This window comes from Mastigoproctus giganteus, chromosome 12 (assembly GCF_048544385.1).
Source record: "Mastigoproctus giganteus isolate SK-2022 chromosome 12, ASM4854438v1, whole genome shotgun sequence".
Lineage (NCBI taxonomy): Eukaryota > Metazoa > Arthropoda > Arachnida > Uropygi > Thelyphonidae > Mastigoproctus > Mastigoproctus giganteus.
The window spans coordinates 39,662,003-39,685,106 of record NC_143586.1 but is presented as its reverse complement, the minus strand read 5'-3'; the positions used below and the strand labels follow the sequence as shown (position 1 = coordinate 39,685,106).

Below are 23,104 nucleotides of genomic sequence, written 5' to 3'. Positions count from 1 at the left end.
AGTACGTCTATGAGACAGCGAGTGGAGATACTCTGTTAGAGATAAATCATTAATTAACCTAACTGCCCTCTTCTGAATGGAATCTAGAATCCTGAGAGAGGTTTTGGGGACACCACCCCCAGATATGGGAACAATATTCCATGGCAGGGTGGAGTTGCGATTTATACAGAGTGAGCAGCTGTTTGGAAGAAAAGTAACGCCGAGAGCGAAAGAGAAAACCAAGTTTTTTAGATGCGGAAGAAGCAATATTTGTAATGTGCTTGTGCCAAGAGAGATTAGAAGTCAGGGTAATCCCCAAAAGAGATATATCATTTTGACTAGAAATCGGAGTGTCACTAAAGATAAGCATAGGAGAAGAAGAATCCTTTTTGCGAGATATAACACAAGACTGAGTTTTAGAAGGGTTGAAATCAACTAAGTTGTCTTTGCCCCACTGGAGAAATACCTGAAGATCAGCATTTAAGGAATTGGTAGCAGATTTTCGAGAAATTGATGCTGATTGAGCAGGACAAGGTTTCTCAAAATGGAAAGTGGAATGCAATGTGCTATCATTGGCAAAACTATGGATAGGATTTCCAGTCAATGGAAGAAGGTCATTAATATACAAGAGGAAAAGAGTGGGGAAAGAACTGAACCTTGGGGGACACCGGCATTAGTGGAGAAGTTAGAAGACAGAGAGCCATCTACCATCACCCTCAGTGAGCGAGCAGAGAGAAAACTGGATAGCCAATTACAAAAAACAGTTGGCAAACCATAAGATGGAAGCTTGTTTAGAAGACCTTTATGCCAAACACGATCAAAAGCCTTTGAGATGTCAAGAGCGACTACTTGTGTTTCACCGAACCTTTCCATTGAATTAGTCCATAAATGAATAACGTAAGCCAAAATATCACCAGTAGATGGACACTGATAGAATCCATACTGCCAATCGTTCATCAGATGGAAGGTTTCCAGGTAGTTTAAGAGTTGGCGGTTAATTGATTTCTCCATTACTTTAGAAAGAGTAGAAGTAATTGCAATGGGACGATAATTGGATGGGAGGGATTTGTCACCCTTTTTAGGAACTGGCTGGATATTGGATATAAGCAAATTTCCAAGCAGAAGGAAAAACACCTTTGGAATAAGAAAGTGAAAAAAAGCGGCAAAGAATAGGAGTAAGTTCAGGAGCACAGGTTTTGAGAACAAGTGGAGAAATACCATCGGGACCTGGAACTTTCTTAGCATCAAAATTCGTCGAAATCCTTCTGACATACTTTTGACGGAAGACCACAGGAGGCATTGAATAGAGCGTGTTGAGAATGGTGGGAGGTGTTTTACCAAGATCATTAGTACATGAGTTGGAAGAAAAATGTGATGCTAGCAGGTCAGCTTTATCATTGGCTGAAGTGACAACAGAACCATCTGGTTTGGCCAGAGGTGGGAGCAGAGATGGACAAACGTTGCGGCCAATATCTTTGGCAAGTGACCAGAATGCTCGGCTACCATTAGGGCAAGAAGCAAGTTTTATACTCTTAGCCTGTTCAAACTCTGGTTTGGACTGATTAATAACTGCTTTACAATTGTTGCGAGCTTTGGTGTAGGCAGAAAATGAAACTGAAGAATTAGAAACAAGCCAATTACGATATGCAACATTCTTCTCTTGAACAGCCTTAGCATATTTATTAGAAAATCAAGGTTTAGATAAAGGACGAGATTTTAAAGTGGAGTGTGGGATAAAGGATTCCATTCCTGCAAGAATAATTTCACTGACACGATCTGAGCAAACGTTGACATCAGAAGTTTGAAACAGTAATCCGACCAAGGAAATGAAGAAAAGAAATCTCGCAGGTCATCCCATTTTGCATTCTTGTAATGCCAAAGAACACGAGGTTGGGAACAGCCGTGAGATAAAGGCTTCATTGGAGAAGAGACAATCACCAAGTTGTGATCTGAAGTGATTAAAGGACCTCTCACTTCGACCGTGTACTTAGAAAGGTTGTTTGTGAGAAAAAGATCAAGCGTATTGGCTGTATGATTAGGATTGTTCAGTATTCGTGTAGGTAAATGAACAATCTGTGCAAGGTCATTAGTAATTGCAAAAGCCTCAGCATCTCGACCAGCTGGGTCGGTGTGACTAGAAAACGGAAACCAGCTGGAGTTGTGAACATTAAAATCACCAAGGAAAATTACCTCACTGTTAGGAAAGTTGGACTGGAGAAAATCAAATTGCAAAGAGAGGAAGTCAAAGAGCTCCAAGTGATTAGTGAAGTTGAGAGAACGATAGAGACAATAGATGAATTTGACGCAATGAGAGAAAGAGATTTTAAGCCAGAGTAGATCGAAAAGAGGAGATTGCAAATTACCAAGTCTCTGACAGGGACTATTAGAACGGATATATGCACAAGTACCACCTTTGAGGCGAAAAGAATCATACAACGAATAATTTGGGCATCTGAGATGAGCAGTAGTTGAATCAACCGATAACTGAGATTCTGTCAGAAAAAGTACATGGGGTTTGGCAGACTTAAAGTGGAAATGGACATCGTTGAGATTAGAATTGAGGCCACGCATATTTTTGAAATGAATTAGGAAGTGCTTGGGAGGTTTAGTTCTTTTCGCAGATAAGCTTGCTCTATTAGTATGGTATAAATGCAGGATGGTATAAATGCAGAACTGATCCAGTATGGAGGAAGTTTTTTAAAAGACAGGATACTAAATTTATTTAATAAATGTTGGAAACAATATAAAATACTAGAAGGATGGAAGATAGCAAAAATTATTTCAATATTTAAAAAAGGAAATAGAAATGATACAAAGAACTATAGAGGGATTAGCATACTAAATACAGTATATAAAAGACAGCAAAATAATAAATAATAGAATTAAAATTATATTAAAATTACTATCTAAAAATATTAATAGAAGAACAGGCAGGATTCAGAAAAGGAAGATCATGTACAGATAATATATTTATATTAAAACAAATAATAGAAAAACGAAAATAGTTTAATTTATAAACGCATTTATGATTTAAGAAGAAAGTATAATAAATCAAGGAGTTAGACAGGAATGTAGCTTGTCACCAACGCTGTTTAACATATATATAGAGGATATGATATGTAAATGGAAAGAAGAAATTAATACAGGTACAGTATATATTTAAATACAAAGAATAGGATTAATATACTGTTATTTGCAGATGATCAAGTAATTATGCAAGATAGTGAAGATAATTTACAAATAGCAGTACTTAAATTAAACCAAATAACAGAAGAATATAAAGTTAAAATATCAACGATGAAAACTAGAACAATGGCTTTTAAAGGGAAAAATACGGTGAGAAGGTGAAAATACGGTTAGGCCATATTGCACCATATATATTCAATTGCAATATCCCAACATTAACTTAGTTTATTTATGCAGATACGAATATAACTATTTGCGAAGTTTTGAGTACGTTTGACTAATTATTGCGATTTTATGTTTGTTGCCTAAAGTTTGGACTCAAATGTGCAACATAATCTAAGAAGCATTCTTTATTTTATTGAGAAAGTAAAGAAAGCTTCTCAGATTATGAAAGAAAATTATAAAATCATTATTGCAAGGAGTGAATACAACATAGGATTGGGTAACATTTGAATTGTTCCATCACGGCCAGAAGCCAGGGTCATCAGAATCACTCAATTAATTACATACACCACTTGTAAAAGTAGAGTAAAATTAATATGCCATAATGATTCCTCACATAATGCATTGCTATATTTACAATTCTACATCACGTAAAGTTATATTTACAATGCGTGCTAGAAGTATTGGTTGGTTGCTGTAGAGTTTTAGGCGCATCAAGAACCGTATATAATATGTCTGTAAATTGCGCGTGTTCTGTGATCGATTTGCTCTTTGCTGAAGGAAAAACCGAGTTTCCGGGAGGGAAAACCATGCTAATCTCGTCTCAGAGCGGCCAACTCGTTGTGAAAAAGACCTATAAAAATTCCCCGCATTTTTTTTGGGATTCGAATTCCAATCTTTTCCACCCGGTGTGGGGAGGACGGTGATTATACTAACTGTGTTACCCACGAGGGCTATATTTAGAATATATTTACATTAATGTATTCACATTGATGTGCTGTGGTTTGTAGAAGCATGGATATGGTCAGTCTGAATGTGTAACACAACGGTTATAATCACCATCCTCTCCTCACCAGGTGCAAAAAGCCCGAGCTCGAATCCCATCATTGACGTGACGAACTTTTATGGGCCTTTTAACTCTTTGGCTGAGTTAATTGGTGTAGGGCGTGGATAGCAAGGACGAAAAACCTGCATTCCCCTTCCCCCGAGAAACGCGGTGTTTTCGTTCAACAAAACAGGCTAAATTGACCAGACAACACACCCAATTTCAGATAAGTTAATTCTTGGGTGTCCTTAATGACTTTTTTTTCTGTTTTGTTTTGTTTTTTTCCATCGAAGACAAGCGGCTCTGGACGTAAATTTGTCTACGTGAGCATGAAACTGAAGTTTCGGATCAAATACCATTCCAAAACTCTAAGTGGGTGGAAGTGGCTAATATTGTAGTTCCATCGAGCGTTAGGAACATTATTGTTGGGAATGATTTGAAGCCATCAATCTTGTTGTTTGGTGATTAATTAACAGTCTATATGTTTTCCGTAGCCGAGTGGTCAGGAGCGGGAGTGCAGTAGCACACGCTGTTTGAGTAGACCGGGGTTCAAGCTCCTGACTGCTGAATACGGTCGATCTGCCAACCCGCACTGGACCAGCGTGGCAGATTATGGTCCGTTTCCCTCAGCATGAATTGTTGAGGAGGCTTCCATCCTGCATGGGTTGATAATGGCTGCACTTTTATGTTTTAGGTATGAGGCGATGTTGATAAGGCTTATATTGTGACTTCAAGGTAATTGCTGGAAGCAACTGGCATCAAACGTTTTATATCGTCTGTGTACGTAATAAACAAAAAATGGAATTACGGCTGTAAATAATAAGTTGGATAGAACTCCTCGTTGTAGAACAATAGCAGAGATCGCTTGCCTTAGGTAATAGTCCATGGGCATCAACCTATAGTGCCCTATCATGGAGGAGCGATTCTATGAATATTACAATGGATAAAAGGATGGTTGAGTGGGAGAAGACAGAGGATAGTAATTAATGGGTGCTGCTCTTCGTGGACTAGTGTTATTAGTGCAGTCCCACAGGGTTCGGTTTTGGGTGCACTGTTGTTTTGTATATTTATCAATGATATTGATGAAGGTACATCAGGCTTAGTGTCGAAGTTTGCAGATGATACAAAGGTTGGCAGGGTTGTTAATGACAGTAATGGCAGTGTGCTACTGCAACAGGATCTAGATAATTTGGGCAGACGGGCTAAGAAGTGGCAACTAAAGTTTAACCTTGACAAATGCAAAGTACTGCATATGGGTAGAAGTAACCCCAGAGAAACGTACCAATTGTGTGGTACTATACTTAAGGTGGTAGAAAATGAAAAAGACCTGGGAGTAATTGTGCAGTCAGATATGAAGTTTCTGAGCAATGCAAACAGGCTGCCAGGGCAGGTCATGGGTTTTGTCAATGTTATATAGGAATTTTGCTAGCAGGGAGAAGGAGGTGATTGTCCCTCTGTATAAGGCAATGGTCAGGCCGCGTCTTGAGTACTGCGTACAGGTCTGGAGGCCTCATTTTAGGAAGGATGTAGATTTGCTTGAGCGTGTACAGAGAAGGGCAACAAGATTGGTGGGGGGAATGAAGGGATCCTCTTAACAAGAGAGGCTTAAAGTTCTGCAAATTGCAGTGGCTGGAAACTAGGCACCTGCGCGGTGATGTGATTGAGGTGTATAAGGCCTTGAATGGGTTGAGCACGCTGAATTCTGATGGGATCCTTCCACTTGTTCAGATTACGAACCTAAGGGGGCATAAATTCAAATTAAGAAAAGATAGATGTACAATAGATGGGCGGAAATTTTCCTTTAGCCAGCGGGTGGTTAATTGCTGGAACAAACTTCCATCTGTCGTTGTGAAAGTTGATAGGTTGAATAAATTTAAGGAGGAACTGGACAGGATTTGGAGGGAATGGTGTGATTTTTTTTTTGGCTGATGCTGCATAAGCTTGCTTTCTTGCATCGCATGCCACTACTACTACTACTACCCTGGATTAAATAGTGGGAGTTCAAGTAAGCAGAGAAGTAGCGACATGTTGATGCCATCAAAGGCTAATATTTACTATAGATTAATGCAATAATAGCACAAATCGCATCACGAATGCAGTGTACTCTGGTATTCTACAGCCAAATGAAAACTGGTGCAAGATTTTGGTGTTAAAAATCAAAGCAAACAGACACGTTCATGGCGTTGACCAAACTCTGTTTGGTACGATAACATCATGAAACAGTTTTCTGTAATACTGTAAAAGTTTGAAAATGGTGGTTTTTTTTTTTTTTTTTTTTTTTTTTGGCTGATGCTATATATTATTGCTTCCTTCAATGATTTTTTTCAGTGCTAGTACTGCGCTGGAGATTAAAAAAATGCTTTCTTTTACTAAAATAACAACACATATGGAACCCAAAAATGCATTAATACGCATTTTTGGAATTTACAATTTTTACTTTTACTTTTTAATAAATGAATATCCATCGATATAAATAAAATTTTCCGATGTTTATTCCAATTGCACCGATACAAATAAGCATTTCCAATATTTATTTATATCGGTGGACTTACATTCATTTAAAGTAATAGTAAAAATTGGTTTTAAGCTAGGATTGTCGTCATTATTGTGTAATGTGCACAGCCTTCGTCAATGAAAAGTTAATCTGATCCCAGTCTTTCTTACAAGAGAGCCCAAGTTGATAACAAGTGATCCAAATCTATTAAATATATCACAATAAATTGAAATACAAAGTGCAGAGATTGTAGGTCACGTGAAAGTCTATGGCGTATCTCTAAACTAATTACATAATTTCAAATCAACTCATTTTAATAAAGCATGAACAAATACAAACAAAACTTTCAGTAGTAATGGACAATATATTGTATACCTGTACATTGAAATTATGACCCAAATAACAATTACTTTAAGACAGTCTCATTAAGTTTATTTATTTCATTTCTAAATTTGATACCATCTAGCAGGAACTGCCCTAAACCTGAAGTAAAGTTATCCTGTTTAATCCCTCCAACTTGTTTCTTTTACTCAATCAAAACGGAAATCACTTACTTATATCTCCAGAATCTACTTTGTTTCGTTCTTAGAAAAGTGACATTCAACTTCCTCCTAGACATTAGCTAAGCGCATTGCGATATAAGCCAATCAACACGTGCTGGCGTAGACCTCATACTTTCTGCAGTTCCTAGTTCTCTCGTGCTAGAATTATATTTGTTCTACTGACAGTTCTACAGATGTGGACTCTGCCAAATTTCAATAATTTCTAATAGTTAGATTTCTAACAACGAACGTCGTTAGAAATCTTACTATTAGAAATTATTTGATTTAATTCTTCAAGTTGATCACAAATGGAAATCCCTCTGCAATTTTCTCTTGGGTTCTCCCATTTCGAAATGGACATAAACTGGGACACTCGTTTCTATGGCCTAATTTTCAACGGAGAAAATCCAGTTGAGTTTCTATTTGACTACTTAAATTCTGAACAATTTAAGTAGTCAAAAAATTAACAAGATATGAATCCAAAAATGTTTAAATAGGAATATTAATATTAACTGCTTGTACTACTCTCTATATTACCGTCTTTTTGACATCTAAAGAGATAATGGTACGCCCGTCTATATTCCCTGCTCATTGCCACATAAATAATCGGATTAATACAACTACTCAGATAAACTAAGAGATAACCGAGAATGTTAGCTACTGGTGCTGATTTCTCAGAATTCGTCACTTTAACTATCAGCAGTGGAAGATAACATCCTATAAATGTACAAAATATCACCAATATCATCCGAAGAAGGCGAAGATCTTTATGGATTTTTCTGAAACTTCTTTTTTTCTCGGTAGAAAATGTGAACACGCGTTTCCTCATCCAAGTAAGAACTTTGGCGGGTGTAGAATTCGGATCGTTTGCTATAACATTTTCGTTAACACTGTCGGAAGGAATTTTACCATCTTCTTCACTGTACGTTGGCAGTTCCCTCTGGTAATTGCTTGTGCCCAAGTCACCTTTTGAAAAAGAAACATTACGTTTGGGTTCATCAAAATCACTTTGACTGTTTTCAACTGAAGGTGTGGTCACCTTTCGACAGCGTTTCTCCACCCTCCTCACAACACAGTAGATGCGGGAATAGCAGACCAGAAACACTAAAGATGGTACGATGAAAGACAATATATACAGTGCCACCTTTGGAGAATGTCCTTTCACCGGTACAATGGTGCACGTGCCCGTCTGGGGATTGTAACCGAATTTCCCCCATGCTTGGAACAGAGGGGGAGTCATAAACAAAATAGAAATTATCCAAATTGCCACAATGGTTGCTGCAACACTCCTCTTACTAAATAATTTCTGATACCATTTAGGGTGCACGATCAGTACGTACCGATTTACGGCGATGGCGATGATTGTCAAAAGTGAGAGGGAGGCGTTGGTATACCGTATCAGAGGGAACACTGTACACAAGTCGTGGCTAAATACCCACTTCCTGTAGAGGAAGTTTGATGTCGCTAGAGGAATGCTGAAAGAACAGTACATTAGATCTGCCACACACAGGTTTATAATGAACGCAGTCGTGGCGTTTCTCAAGCCGGAGTTTATGGATAAGGCGATAATAGTAAGGAGATTACCTGATACTCCTGTAATAACGAGAAGGATGCAGCACACTACCGCAAAGTTCAAAAGTCCAGAAGGATACTGTTGAAAAAGGCCTGTATATGCAGTGGCGTTTGTCGGTGGAACTGTTGACCAAAAGTCTGGAGATATTGTAGACATTCTAATAACTGTAGAATTCCTGTCACTGGCAATTGCTGACTGATTGCAAAAAAGTCTTACTTGTCCTCGAATGCAAAAATATAAAAAATAGACATTTAGTCAAAAGATGGCGTCCACATCTACGTTTTAATCTCGTTTCTGAACCATCTCTTTAAATTTTTTTGCATGTGCTTCCGTTTGTACATGAACTGGCGGATGCAAAGTGAGAGAGGATATCCGAACAGGCGGAAAACGCATCCTAATCACACAAGACAACTGGGTGGTTTTTGGAACAAGAAAGAATTATACTGATTCGCAATAAGAAATGTGATGTCGATAATGCACATGTAAAGGTGTGCAAAGGTATGCCGAAACGACTACTTATGACGATGTACATGTGTTTGTATTTTACATTACGTAATTTGTCAGAAAAACTGTGAAAATGTTTCTCGTCTACTCCTATCTGTGAAATGCAACAAGGGGAGTCAGAAACACCTGATACAACTGAACAGATGTTAGCTTACACATTGCATATTATGTGGTGGTGTGTGTGTGTGTGTGTGTGTGTGTGTGTGCGGGCGCTGTTGCTAGGACTACAACAGAATGATGACGTAAGCATGACATATGAATATATTTTCTAACAAAAATGATATTATGAAATACGTAAAGTACAAAAGATATGCTTGTGGTTATCATACCAGTAGTTTGTCGCTGCATGATACGAAAGGTCATTTGAGCCTTTCCAGTTGAACACAACATGATGCTGTGAAAAGGACGATGATCAACTCTGAGGCGAAATTTCGGCATACCCACCTTAATCAGAATTATATAACTGGCAAAATTCAAACAACGGCTAGATCGAACCTCTTGTCAAAATTGGCCACTTATCTCTTTTTTAATAATTCGTTTTGCAGTTTGTCAAACCTTCATGACCTCCGAGCTTTAGTTTTAGCAAATAGCGAAAAACAGCGCGCTTTTCGATTTGGTATAACAAAAAATTCAAAAAAAAAACGGGATGAAATCCACTTTCCAGAGTATCCAAAGCGATATGCAAGCATGATTTTGAAACACGTTAAGTTGATTCCATCATTACTAGTTCTAGACCGTTGTTGTTCAAAATTGTCCAGCAGTAAAATCATAATCTGGCATACCGAGAACTGATGAATAAGGATCGCATGTTCCTGGAAGATAGAAACGACATCATTCTCGAACGCTTCTTAAAAAACCAGACATCGTACCTTCAGGTAAAATACACTCTGATTTCTGGTTTTGTTCTACTTTCTATCCTGTCACATCATATATAAAAAGCCTGAGTTCGGCTCTAATCGAAATGGGAGGAATTTTATTCATCTTTTAGTCGATCTAAGGCAAGAATTGAACGATTTTCCCTCAAACTAGAGTTTTTCATTTAACAAACAGACAAAACACCCATAGAATAATATGCAATTTACAGACACAAAGTCTAGCACGACTATTTGTGCCATCAATTTTCTTGGCATTGTCATAATTTATCTTGGCCTGCTGAATTATTAATATTAGTATTATTACTAGTAGTAGCAAGCTTAGAGAGCATTAGCCAAAAAAATCCCACATCACCCCTCCATCTCCTTAAATAGTTTGTCTAGTTCTTCCTTGAATTTATTCAAACTACAGTACTCACTTCCACAACACCAGATGGAAGTTTGTCCCAACAATCAACCACCCGCTGGCTGAAGGCAAACTTCCGCACATTATCCTATAAACATCCGATTTGAATTCCTCAAGTTTGAGCAAGAGAGAGAGAGAGAGAGAAACCTTCCTCATCCTTCCTCAAGTCTGAGCAAGAGAGAGAGAATTGCTCAATCCATTCAACTTTAATCAGATCATCTGCAGGTGCTAGTTTCTACACGCTGCAATTTGCACAAATGAAGCCTTTCTTGGTAAGAACACCTGTTCCTTTGTTCGCCTGCTTCGTTGGTCTTCTCTGTACCTATTCCAGAAATTCTACATCCTTCCTAAAATGAAGACTCCTGACTTGTATGCTGATGTTGCCTAACCATTGCCTTGCACAATGGGACAATCACCTCCTTATTCCTGTATAATTCATTATGATAAATGTTAAATAAATTATAAATGTTTGTGATTTGACTGCTGGACAAAAATTTTAACAATTGACAACAGCCTTAAACTTGTAATAATGGAATGAACTTAAAATGTTTCTATAATAATTTTTGTGCAATGGTACAAACACTCTGGTACGTGGATTTCACCTTCGTTTTTTGATATTTACAGATAAAAATAGCCTTACATCCCTATTTCTATCTGTAAATTGTGTGTTATTCTAAACCAGACAACAATAACATTTACATTTACGTTTATTATTACAGTGCTTGCACTAAGTTCATGTTTCTAGTACAAATTGTATTTTATGAAATCAGGCAGGGTCTGTACATATGTATCAGCGAACCCAAGACCAAGAAGAGTTCCAAATCCCAAGAAAAAGGGGGTGGGGGAACGAGCTCGTCAGTCCAGACATGGAGAACCTTTTTTGTCTTTATTCCAGCATCAGTTTTGGCACCAGGGCTCCCTAAGCTCTAAGACCAGCTCAGGAATCATGCAATTGTGGAAACTTCGCGTTAATATCGGAAAATAAATTATTTATTTAGTTCATCTTCTATTATAGTTACTTCGTCAACGATTATTTGAGTTTTTCCAAGGTAAATGCTTAACAGTTAGCCCAAATTATATCATAACTTTCAGTGATAATTTAAAACCCTCCGATGTAGTGGTATGCAAATGCTGCCACCTGTTGAAGAAGGTTTAAAGTTTTATGAACAATATTAAATAAACTGATTTAATATTATTATTTTTAATTACGCAATTTTTATTGCGTAGTATTATTTATTGCATAATTATTATTATTGTAATATTATTAACTAATTTTATGAACAATATTAAATAAACTGATTTAATATTGTTCATAATATTAAATCAGTTTATATTCTTGATTCTTCTTGATTTGATTAATTTGATTATTCGTACAGTGAAATATCAGTTTGCTGATATCAATATAACTTTTAAAATTATATAAACACTTCCTTGACTGTACCACAATTTGTATAAAATTTGATTTTATTTAATATTCAATTTATTTCTATAACTATTTTTATTTTGTTTTTTTTTTAAACTTTTTTTTATCTATTGTTAAATTTTGTCAATTATACGTATTATCATTTTTGTTTATTTAGTTATCCTGCAACCTAATATAACTATATGATATAATTTGTATTCGCATTTTTATTATTATTTATTGGGTAAGTTGACTAAGTTTTGATTAAGAAAAAAATTATTATATAATACTGGACATGATGCATCTCTTGCTGAATGGCATAAAATTAAACACTCTTATGTTCAATAGATGGCAGCACATGCCTGTACATACGTATAGGTGCAAATTATTTATTTTATTTATTTATCATTATTTTTTTTAACGCCGACTACAACTGATATCATAAAATAATACTTGAAATGGCAACGGTACATGAAAAATTCTAATCAGCATTTGTTGCTGCATTGTTTTACACACCATTACACTTCTGGTGATCACCGCTAGGTGTCGTTAATAGGCGTTATTGAACCTCGACCGTCATCTTGTCTAGTTATAACAGTTTATATATTCCTAAGTTATTACAGTGCTCTACGTTGATATCACTTAGGAATCATACAGAGTATTACTATTATTCATTCAACCCCAAAATCAATTGAACAATGTGAGCGATGGAATAACTATAAAACAGAGCACATGATTTCACTGGATTTAAACGTCAAGAAGACCTCACCCAAATATGCTTAGTTTATCTCCCACCCGACCACACGCAGACTTGAATTTCAGTCCTAGTTAATGATCAATCCCGCTCCAACTCCCACTACAGCACAGGGTGGAGATTTTAACATTCCAACTCCAAGACATGCCACAGCTCTGCATATGACATAACATTTTGTATGCAATAAAGAGTTCTTCTTCTTCTTCTTCTTCTTCTTCTATTAACATTAAATTCAGCTGATCGCATAAGATACGAAACGCCGCTAACAGGAGATGGATAGGCTGTTGACCAAATGTAAAAAAAAAAGTCAAGAGCTTGTCCATCTCTTGCGTCAGGTCTTCTTCTTCTTCCAGTCACATAGCTCTCTGAAGAGCTGTTGTGGATCGTGTGCAATACGAGCAGCATCGCAAAGTGTCATGCCCAGAAGTTCATTGATCCCATCCTTCCACCTAGTTGCAGGTCTTCCTCCACACCTCTTCCCCTCGCTTTTTCCTTCCATTATATTCTTCAACAGAAAGTTTTCCCTTGTTGCTATATGACCATAAAAGCTTGAGTTTTCTTTTGTTGATGCTATGAACAATTTTAGGCCTGCCAATTTTATTCAACACCCAGTCATTTGTTCTTCAATCCAAGTAAGAAATACGCAGTATTCTCCTGTAACACCACATTTCAATTGCCTCAATTTTCTTCCTGACAACCCCTTTTCAGATTCCATCCTTCACATCCATAAGTGGCAACTGGAAAAATTAACGAATCAATGATTCGCATTTTCGTCTTTAGGGGCAGATCGTGATCTCTACATAATTTTATCAGATCAGCGACAAACGTTTCAGCAATTGCCTGTCGTCTATTTGCATCGTTTGAGCAGTCACTATTTTTATTTATTCTTGACCCTAAGTAATCAAATTCATCAACTTCTTCGATATCTTGCCCATTAACCTTCACCTTACAAGAATTGAGATTATCACCAATCACCATAATTTTAGTTTTACACGCATTCAGAAACAATCCTTTTTTACTTGCTTCACATACTCTCCTCAAAGTTTCTTTAAGATGATCCTTAGAATTACAAATTAACACAGTATCATCTGCATAACGAAGGTTGTTTGTCTTGATTCCTCCAATTTTGATGCCAGTCTCTAAATCTTCCAAAGCTTCACGCATGATATCTTCGGCATAAAGATTAAAAATATGAGGTGACAAAATACAGCCCTGCCTGACACCATTACCTATTGTGAAAAAGTCCGTGTTTCCCTGTTCGTTCTCACAGTTCCTTCCTGTTCTCGGTACAGTAGCTTGATCAGTTGAATTATGTGAATTGGGAAATACATAACAGTCATCGTTTCCCATAATTTCTCATGTTGAACACAATCAAATGCTTTTGCATAATCTATAAAACACAAAACAACTGTAACATTGAACTCTTTGCATTTTTTTATAACCAGTCGTAGGCTTAAGATCTGATCTCTCGTTCCTCTACCCCTTCTGAAACCTGCTTGCTCTTCTAACATTTCTTTTTCAAGTTTTCTTGAGATTCTGTTCAATATGATTTTAAGAAGAATCTTGCTAGCGTGAGAAATTAGGCTAATAGTCCTATAATTTGAGCAAATTTTTAGATCTCCTTTTTTCGGTAAGGGGATTAAAATTGATTTCTTCCAATCTGATGGCCACTGTCCCGTTTCCCAAATTTTTACAATCATTTTATGAAAAAACTCGGCGCCCTTCACACCCTGTAATTTTAATCAATTCCTCTGGGATTTCATTAATTCCAGGTGACTTGCCCACCTGGTGGGCAAGTCACCTGGAATTAATCTGGATCACACTCTTGAAAAGGGGATGGCATATCATTAGTGCCAGCCAACGTGCTCGGAAGAGCTGCTGACAGTATTCTTTTCACCTTCCTTTGATTGTTCTCCTCTGTTTGATTGTGTCAGGTAGTGAGGTGAAATATTATAAGTTTTAATGTTGAACCAGACTAAACGATACGAATATTGATGAAGCAGCCATGGGCTACTCTCAACAGCTTGGATTTATTGCTACAGTTAGAGCTTCAAAAGAAATAATAATATTTGATCAGACTCGAAGCGTTCAACCAACACATCAAGGTGGCGTTCAGAAGAAAGAAAATATCATAGAAAAGGTGGATGAGGTCAAGTACATTAGTCAAATAAGAAAACCTAGAAAAGAGACCTTGCTTACTTCCTAAAACTAAATAATTTTTTTGTTTATACTTCGGCACGACAACCAAGTCAGTAGAGTTTACAGTAAATCGTCAATACAAATATTTATCATATTTAGTAGTCACGGGCTTGAACCCCGGTCCACTCAAGAAACGCGTGCTATGCACTCTTGTTCCTGACCACTGGGCTACGTCAGGCCGCAGCGCTTTACTATCTCATCATTTCCCGGATAAAAGAGTCAAGAAGAATAATTGTGCGACCAGACCAGATTATTGATATGGAGGAAGAGCTCCTTAGAAATTGGGCTAACCAGGCTTTCGATTATCAATGCAAATCAGCAACCACCAGATTCTCACCTGAAGTGAACCACAATCTCTCACAGGCCATGATTATGATTACAAAGGAGCAGCTAAAGGTATTAGCACCTAATAGGGCCACTGCTGGGCTAGATGGCTTCCCATTATTTGAGATAAAAGTATGTTCAGTTTAAATTGCTGACACCCTGTTACACAATGTATACTATAAACTGGTACTATTCCTTTTATTTTAAATAAATTTTCTGTTTATACTCCTGGACGACAAAACGGTCAGAGGAGTTCGCAAGATAGATTGAATACAAGAAACAGCACCGTATTCAGCAGTCACGGGCTTGAACCCCGGTCACTCAAGGCACGTGATTATGCACCCGCGCGCATGACCCGCCCCGCCCCCAAAAAAATTCCAAAGTTACCAACATATTTCCTTCCTATATCCATTAATGTCTTTCTGCCAGAAATCTTTAAAAAGCTAATACTCCCTACAATTGTCGACCATTTCTTCAGCAACAGACAACCACATCTCCACACATTACTGCATCCAAGCTCTACCATAATAAACCTCCTTGTACATTATTTCAGATTCAACATGCCCTCAACAACAAATCTCAAATATGCATCTACTTTGACACAAAGTTATCTTTTGACAATGTACCAATTCAAGCACTGTTTCATATATTAAAACATTAGTTCAAGACAACCGACTCATTCTCATTAATCCGTATTCTCCAGAACGTCTTTAAGGAAACGATACTCATCATATCGCATGACACTACCAGATTATGAGTACTGTAAAAATAGGTATACCACATGGCAGGGTGGTATACCCTACCATATTGGATTGGATGACAGTGCCCTGTCATCCAATACCCACTTTGCAGTCGCCTTAGTAAAGTTCTCGTAACGTTTACCAACTGCAGCTCTTATGCAGACGACTTGAAGGTGTTTCAAAGTACAGCTGCACAAATCAACCTACTTGTCGATTATTTTGAGATTTTGGCCATCAAAAAACTGCACAGTACAAAAATTCTCGTCCCATATAGACCTTGGCGTAACCTGGGATGATCATTTTGTACAAACAAGAAAGAATATATATACGGCATTTTGGGCAATCCGGCAGGAGTTAAGAGGTTGCCACAACGCGGCTCTAATATGCCAATATATAACACGATGTCTCACACCCATCCTCTATGCTTCACAGATCCGGTCCTTTAACCGGAATGCCACCAAGAAAAGCTACTGGGCATCGAATATTGGATCTTAAGGAGGAATGCCATCCACATATCTCGAGCTATATTACATGCTGACATCGACATAACACCTTGGAAGCTCCTCATCCTAGGAAAAAGTATCACCACTTTATTGAAATTGACGAGACAGTGTGGCGACAAGAATCCTCACATTCTCTTCAAGACGAAAGTTAACAACCTTGTGTGCTTGAATAGTATATTTCCATAGAACACCATAAAGTATTTCAATGAACTTGAAATTGAATCTCACAAAATAATTGAAAATAAGGCATAAAAAAAAAAAAATCAAGCAGAATCTGTATCCCAGCCTAACTTGAGTCATGCCTAAATCCTTGAGGATCTAGGCTGTAAAGTCCCATTCAGTCCGAAGAAGCAGTGTCGCTCACTTTGTATAACTGTACAGTATTGCACTTAGTGATCCATTTTCAACTTGCCACATTTCTAGTCCTCGTGGTAGTACAGATGGCAGAATTGCAGTCCTCCAAACACCAGATGGAAAAGACCTGAGTTCGAATCCCATCAATAACTATAGGAGGAATTTTTTTGGGGTATTTTTCACAACGTGGCTGAGTTAATCGGTCTGAGGCGCGTATACCATAGTGTTTCCTCACGGAACTCGGGTTTTGCATCCAGCAAACAGCAAATCGACTACAGAACATACGCAATGTACAGACAACCGCTTCGAGATGCTGGCCGTGCCCGAGGATATAAATGAAGAAGAAAAGCAGATCTCTGATGCCATCCTGGAATGTGCCAAGCCCCTATGTCCACCTGCCCGACGTCGAACGCAACCATGGATATCAGATGAGTGCCTCGACCTCGTGGACAAACGGAAACAGGCAAAGTTGGTCGACTTTGAACGGTACCGGCAGCTAAACCGAGAAGTCCGACAAAGAATGACAGCAGAAAGAGAAGCATACTGGAACCAAGTGGCAGACGATCTTGAAGTGGCGACATCCAAGAACGAGTACCGCACTCTATACCGCACCCTCAGATGTCTGAGTGGAAAGACTAAATTGACTAGTGACAACATCAAGAATGCTGATGGGACCTTCGTGCGATCACCATCCGAACGCCTGCAACGGTGGAGTGAATTCTTCAAAGCTTTGTATAATCACGACCCACCTCAGGGACCGCCAGCAACAGCACTCTCGATCGACCCCCCCTGAGGTCTCCATGGTCGATGTTGAGCCTACAGTAGAAGAAGTGAAAGCAGCCATACAATCCCTGAAGAATGGCAGGGCACCAGGAGTGGACCAAGTCACCACAGAAGCGATCAAAGCCGGGGGAGATATACTGCTTCGCCAACTACACTCACTCCTCAAAACCATCTGGTGCACTGAACAAATTCCGCTAACATGGAGGAAAGCCATTATCGTACCGATCCACAAGAAAGGTGATAACCGGGACTGCAATAACTACCGTGGCATCAGCCTCCTTTCCATCATCGGAAAGGTCTTTATGAAGATCATCCCAGTCAAGACTGCAAAAACATCGCGAGCAAACCAGTCGAGAAGAACAGGCAGGATTTAGACCCGGGCGAGGATGCTGTGATCAAATCTTTGCCATTCGTCAGCTGATGGAGGAGAGGATCCGGTGTGGACAGCGAACCGTCATTGTTTTCATTGACTTTAAGTCTGCTTTCGACTGTGTCCACAGGCCTGCCTTATGGAAACTACTAGAGGTTGAACATGTACCTCGAAAAGTCATCACACTCCTCCAAACTGCATACAACGGTTTAACCAGCCAGGTGCGCATCCAGAACGATTTATCTGAGGAATTTACCATCGAAACTGGAGTCCGCCAAGGGGATGTAGCCTCCCCGTTGCTTTTCAACATCGTGGTCGACGCCATTATGAGGCAAGCATTCAGAAACAGACAGGGCATACAATATGACAAGGATCACTATGTGACTGACCTGATGTTTGCTGATGATAGTGCTATCCTTGCCGGTAACGACGCTAAAGCCACGGACATCCTCTACGACATTGCCCGCATTGCCCGGCCATACGGTTTGAAGATCAATGCTGGTAAGACAAAGGCCCTGACAACAGATGGGTCGCAAGCCACCATCTATCTCGAAGGCGTCCAGATCGAGCAAGTGCAGGACTTTAAATACCTTGGGTCGCTGGTCCAGGAGAAGAAAGTTGCATCCACCATGGAAATCCACAGCAGAATTGGACAGGCGGCCACTGCGTTCGCCTCGCTCAAATGTTGTCTGTGGAAGAGGACCAACATTTCCACAAAGACTAAAATCCGACTCTTCCGGACTTTGATCCTGCCCATTCTTCTTTACGGATCGGAAACATGGATTTGTCTCAAGTTAGATTTGAACAAACTTGAGGTATTCCAAATGCCGCAGGCAGATGCCCAAGATCTGCCTGCGGCAGATCTTGGGCATCTCTCTTCGCGACCGCATCACTAATGATACCATCCGCACCAGATGCCAACAGCAACCAACCATTGCCGACCAAATCCAGAAGCGAAGGCTTAGATGGTTTGGCCACGTATGTAGAATGGGCACGAACAGAATACCATCCACACTCCTTTGGAGACAACGACCCACCCAATGGAGCATCCAACGGACCGCGCCTAGGAAAACGTGGGCCAAGCAAGTGGAAAATGACTTGAAGAGCCGACGTCTCGACCTTAACCAGGCCAGGACTGACGCCATGGATCGTAAGGTATGGAAGAACATCACAGAGCAAGTCCGAAACCCTGCGGCACCTACAGCAGCATACTGGTTGCGTGGCCAACCGCCTCCCCCAGCTGCCAGCTAAGGACCAAAGAAGAAGAAGAAGAAGAAGAATGTACAGACATATTATATACGGCGCAAAATGGCCTAAGTTGCTGATGCGCCTAAAAAAGAAAAAAAGCTAACAACAACCAGATTTCTAGAACACTCTTTTCTAGAGTCTCAATTGTCTAATTCTGTTTATATTTTAACTTCATTGCATTTACATGTATATTAAGTAAAAATTGTAAATATTATTGTAAATCAATACTGCAAATTGTATATATTATTGTAACTATACAAATGACTTTCAAATTATGTTGTTGTTGTTGGATTTTAGGAGCATTGACGACTAAAGCCATATTGCTCTATACTGTCTGTAAAAATATGCTTGTGTTCTGAGGTCGATTTTCTGTTTTATGGACGAAAAACCCAACTTTCCGGGAGAAAAAACCATCTACCCTCATCTGAGACCAATTAACTGAGCCACGTTGTGAAAAAGGCCAATAAAAATTCCTCACATCATCGATTGGACTGGAACTCAGTTCTTTTCCAACCAGTGTAGGAAGGACAGCGATTCTACAAACTGTGCTATCCATACCTCCAGGGGCTCACATCTGGTGAGTATGGGCTTGGCAAACCCAGGGTCCTGAGCTGGATATCATCATTCTTCTCTTTCTTGGTGATTCCTTTCTACTTCTCTCTCTGTCTCTCAGGGTAATAGGGAATTTTTTTTTTTTTAGCCGGTGCAGCATAAGCCTCAGGCTTCCTTGTACCATATGGCTAATAATAATAATAACAATAATAATAATAATAATAATAATGCGTGCCTCTCAAATTATACAAATTATTTCTATAAATTTATATAAAAACTATATACAAATGATTGTAACTATGCGATTTCTCTGGCTTGCATGCTGTGCAAGGAATAATTGTAAAAAGCAATAAACTGAATAAATAAATAATAATAATATACTGATTGTTTATTTGGTTTAAGTGAAACAAGATCTGACAATAAAGGTTCACGACTGATTTTTGTTATCATCATCAGGTGGCGCCACTGACTCATTTTTAGCAGAATATGAAGACGTTAGGATCTGTTGGTGATTTGTAACCATATTAATGGCGTAACCAAATTAATGATTTTATTTCTTTTTACGCATTTATTTTGTATTTATTTTTTGAATCTATTTCTTTTATTTATTTATTTTTGATCTATTTCTTTTATGTATTTATTTTTAATCTATTTCTTTTCTATTAATTTTTAAAGATATTTATTTTTATAACTATTTAATTTTTATTCAAATTTATTTCTTTCATTTTTATTTTTTCATTTATTTTATTTTTACTCTTTTGTTTATTTTATTTTATTGTTATCTCGTCCTCCCTTAGGGCAAATATTTTTTACAGTTACAGCTATACAAGTTACCTTTTGATATCATATATGCACTGCAATAGGGAAGCACTTATTTATATTGTGCAATAATATAAACAAGTGCTTTATATTTATAATATTTATAAACAAATATTATAAATATAATAAACTTCTTATAATAATAATAAGAAGAAGAAGAAGAAGAAAGCTTCCACAGGATTAGTGACCAACTAGCTGAAACTGGTAATTTTAAGTGATTTCAGCACTATCACAATATTTAGAAACACTGAAATTAAAACTGATAATTAAAACCTGAAACATTTAAATACGATGGATAGTGTATGTTTTTAATTTTCACGTATGTTAATTAACAGCGAGTTATTCTAAATACTTCTGCTCCATTTCATATTGGATTTTCACAGCGCAGAATGCTTACGTTGTACAGAACTGGATAATTCCCTGAGCAGAAGCGGAAGAGGAAGTTTCTACTTCCGCTTTCTACTATGGGGAAGAAGACAGCATTTCTAAAGCAAAATGTTAGCGCGCACTTAAAATTTACACGCAGAATATATAAATTTGTAAATAATATCGTCTTATAGATTTTTTTTGTTCCATATTCTATTGCTTATATGTATATTATAATTAAAACCATTTTTCCAAAATTTTAAAATTTTAAATGCTTGTCCAAACTTTTCTTTACATTAATATCGTTAAACAGTTTTAAACTGAAGCCACAAATTTCATGATCTTAATGAAAATATGAATATAATTACTATTATTTTAAAGAATATAATAATAATTATTATTATCTTTTTGTTCTCTTTATGAAGTTTTTTTTTCTTTCTTTTTTTTTATACTGCGACGTTACTGGTACCAGATGCGCTGGTTGGGTTATGTCTGGTTACTATTATTTGTCGAGGAACTGTCTGACTGTCCTACAGGTGCAAATCAAACAGGTGCAATTTTCAAGATCGCGGCTTTCTGGAGTTCCACGTATGTGTTCTCTTGGAGGCTGCTGTTGTAGAATTTTAGACGCATTAGCGATTGAGGCATTGCGCCGCTTGGTGGACAAAAAAACTGCATCACTTGTGTATTTTGCAAATAATGTGTTTTGCGCTGCATTGTGGGTTGCAGAAATGTTCGAAATGTATTTGTTAGATGGGATATACATCTCTGTGAATGAAATCCAATAAAAAGACTTCACCTGATATACCAAATGCCATAAATATCTTCCAAAGGGTAAAATGCGTAATTAATGAAAATATGAGAAATCGTGCAAATGGCAATCATGACAACCAAACATACATTTTATTGCATTTACGTGTACAAACTTAAATGACAAGTTAACGTAATAGTATTATTAGGTTCTGTAAATCAGCAAAATAAGTCCTCAATATTTTGTTGTTCCTCCTCGAGCTGCAATTACAGACTTGCAACGATCTGACATAGAGTTAATCAACTTCTGGATATACGGTTGCCCAATTTCGTGGTACCACATCCTTACAATGTTCTCCTGCAGCCGAATCTTACTTGTTAGCTTCTTCTCATTCATATCAACAAGATTGGTGAGGGGAATGAAGGGATCCTCTTACCAAGAGAGGCTTAAGTTCTGCAAATTGCAGTGGTTGGAGACTAGGCACATGCGCGGTGATCTGATTGAGGTGTATAAGGCCTTGAATGGGTTGAGCACGCTGAATTCTGATGGGATCCGTCCACTTGTTCACATTACGAACCTAAGGGGGCATAAATTCAAATTAAGAAAGGACAGATGTAGAATAGATGTGCGGAAATTTGCCTTTAGCTAGCGGGTGGTTAATTGCTGGAACAAACTTCCATCTGTCGTTGTGGAGGTTGATAGGTTGAATAAATTTAAGGAGGAACTAGACAGGCATTTGGAGGGAATGGTGTGATTTTTTTTTTTGGCTGATGCTGCATAAGCTCATACACTTGCTTTCTTGCATCACATGCCACTTCTACTACTACTACTACTACTATCATCTTCAAAAAATGTTTGCAATATTGCTGGTGAATCTTCCAGCGACAGAAAATAGGATTTAAACCCTTCATAAAGTTCTAAAATGCGATTTATGGCTGGAAAGAGAGATAACCATCGCATTTTGGTATTATCATTATTATTATTATTATTATTAAAATCAGTTTATTTCCCAAGAAACCTTGGGTCACCCAGGGACCGCTCTGTGCCAGAAGGGTGTGAATATTTACAGACTAAGGTGCGAGGAACACAATGTACAATAAACAAGAGTACATGCGTGTTCGACCCGAGACTTTTACAGGATTAAATATACAATAATGTACAAAATATACAGTAATATACAAAATATATGATTGCATGAAGACAAAAAGTTTGTCATATACAAATAGGCAAGTTAAAAAAAAAAAAAAAACAGTCTGCCATGTCCAGGAGCAGATGAGTATTATAAGTTCATAATCTGGTAGCAGTTCTTGAGGATTTCCTTCCTGTAAGGCTTGTCTTCACAGAACCTATCAGGGTGGATCCTAAATTTATTGAAGATCCGAAGACAATTGGCTG

At 37.9% G+C, this 23,104-nt stretch overlaps 1 protein-coding gene across 1 annotated transcript; it reads right to left on the bottom strand.

The window, feature by feature from the left end:
• Window positions 1-7,697: 7,697 nt before the first annotated feature.
• On the bottom strand, window positions 7,698-8,978 carry LOC150076919 (G protein-coupled receptor moody-like). Its single transcript, XM_090385734.1, has one exon. It carries the CDS (start codon window positions 8,916-8,918, stop codon window positions 7,698-7,700), a length of 1,221 nt encoding a protein of 406 aa, XP_090241860.1. The 5' UTR covers window positions 8,919-8,978.
• Window positions 8,979-23,104: the final 14,126 nt, after the last annotated feature.

Bases quoted from the DNA above. Each gene is read 5' to 3' on its own strand.
- LOC150076919 (XM_090385734.1), bottom strand. From the start codon at position 8,918: ATGTCTACAATATCTCCAGACTTTTGGTCAACAGTTCCACCGACAAAC.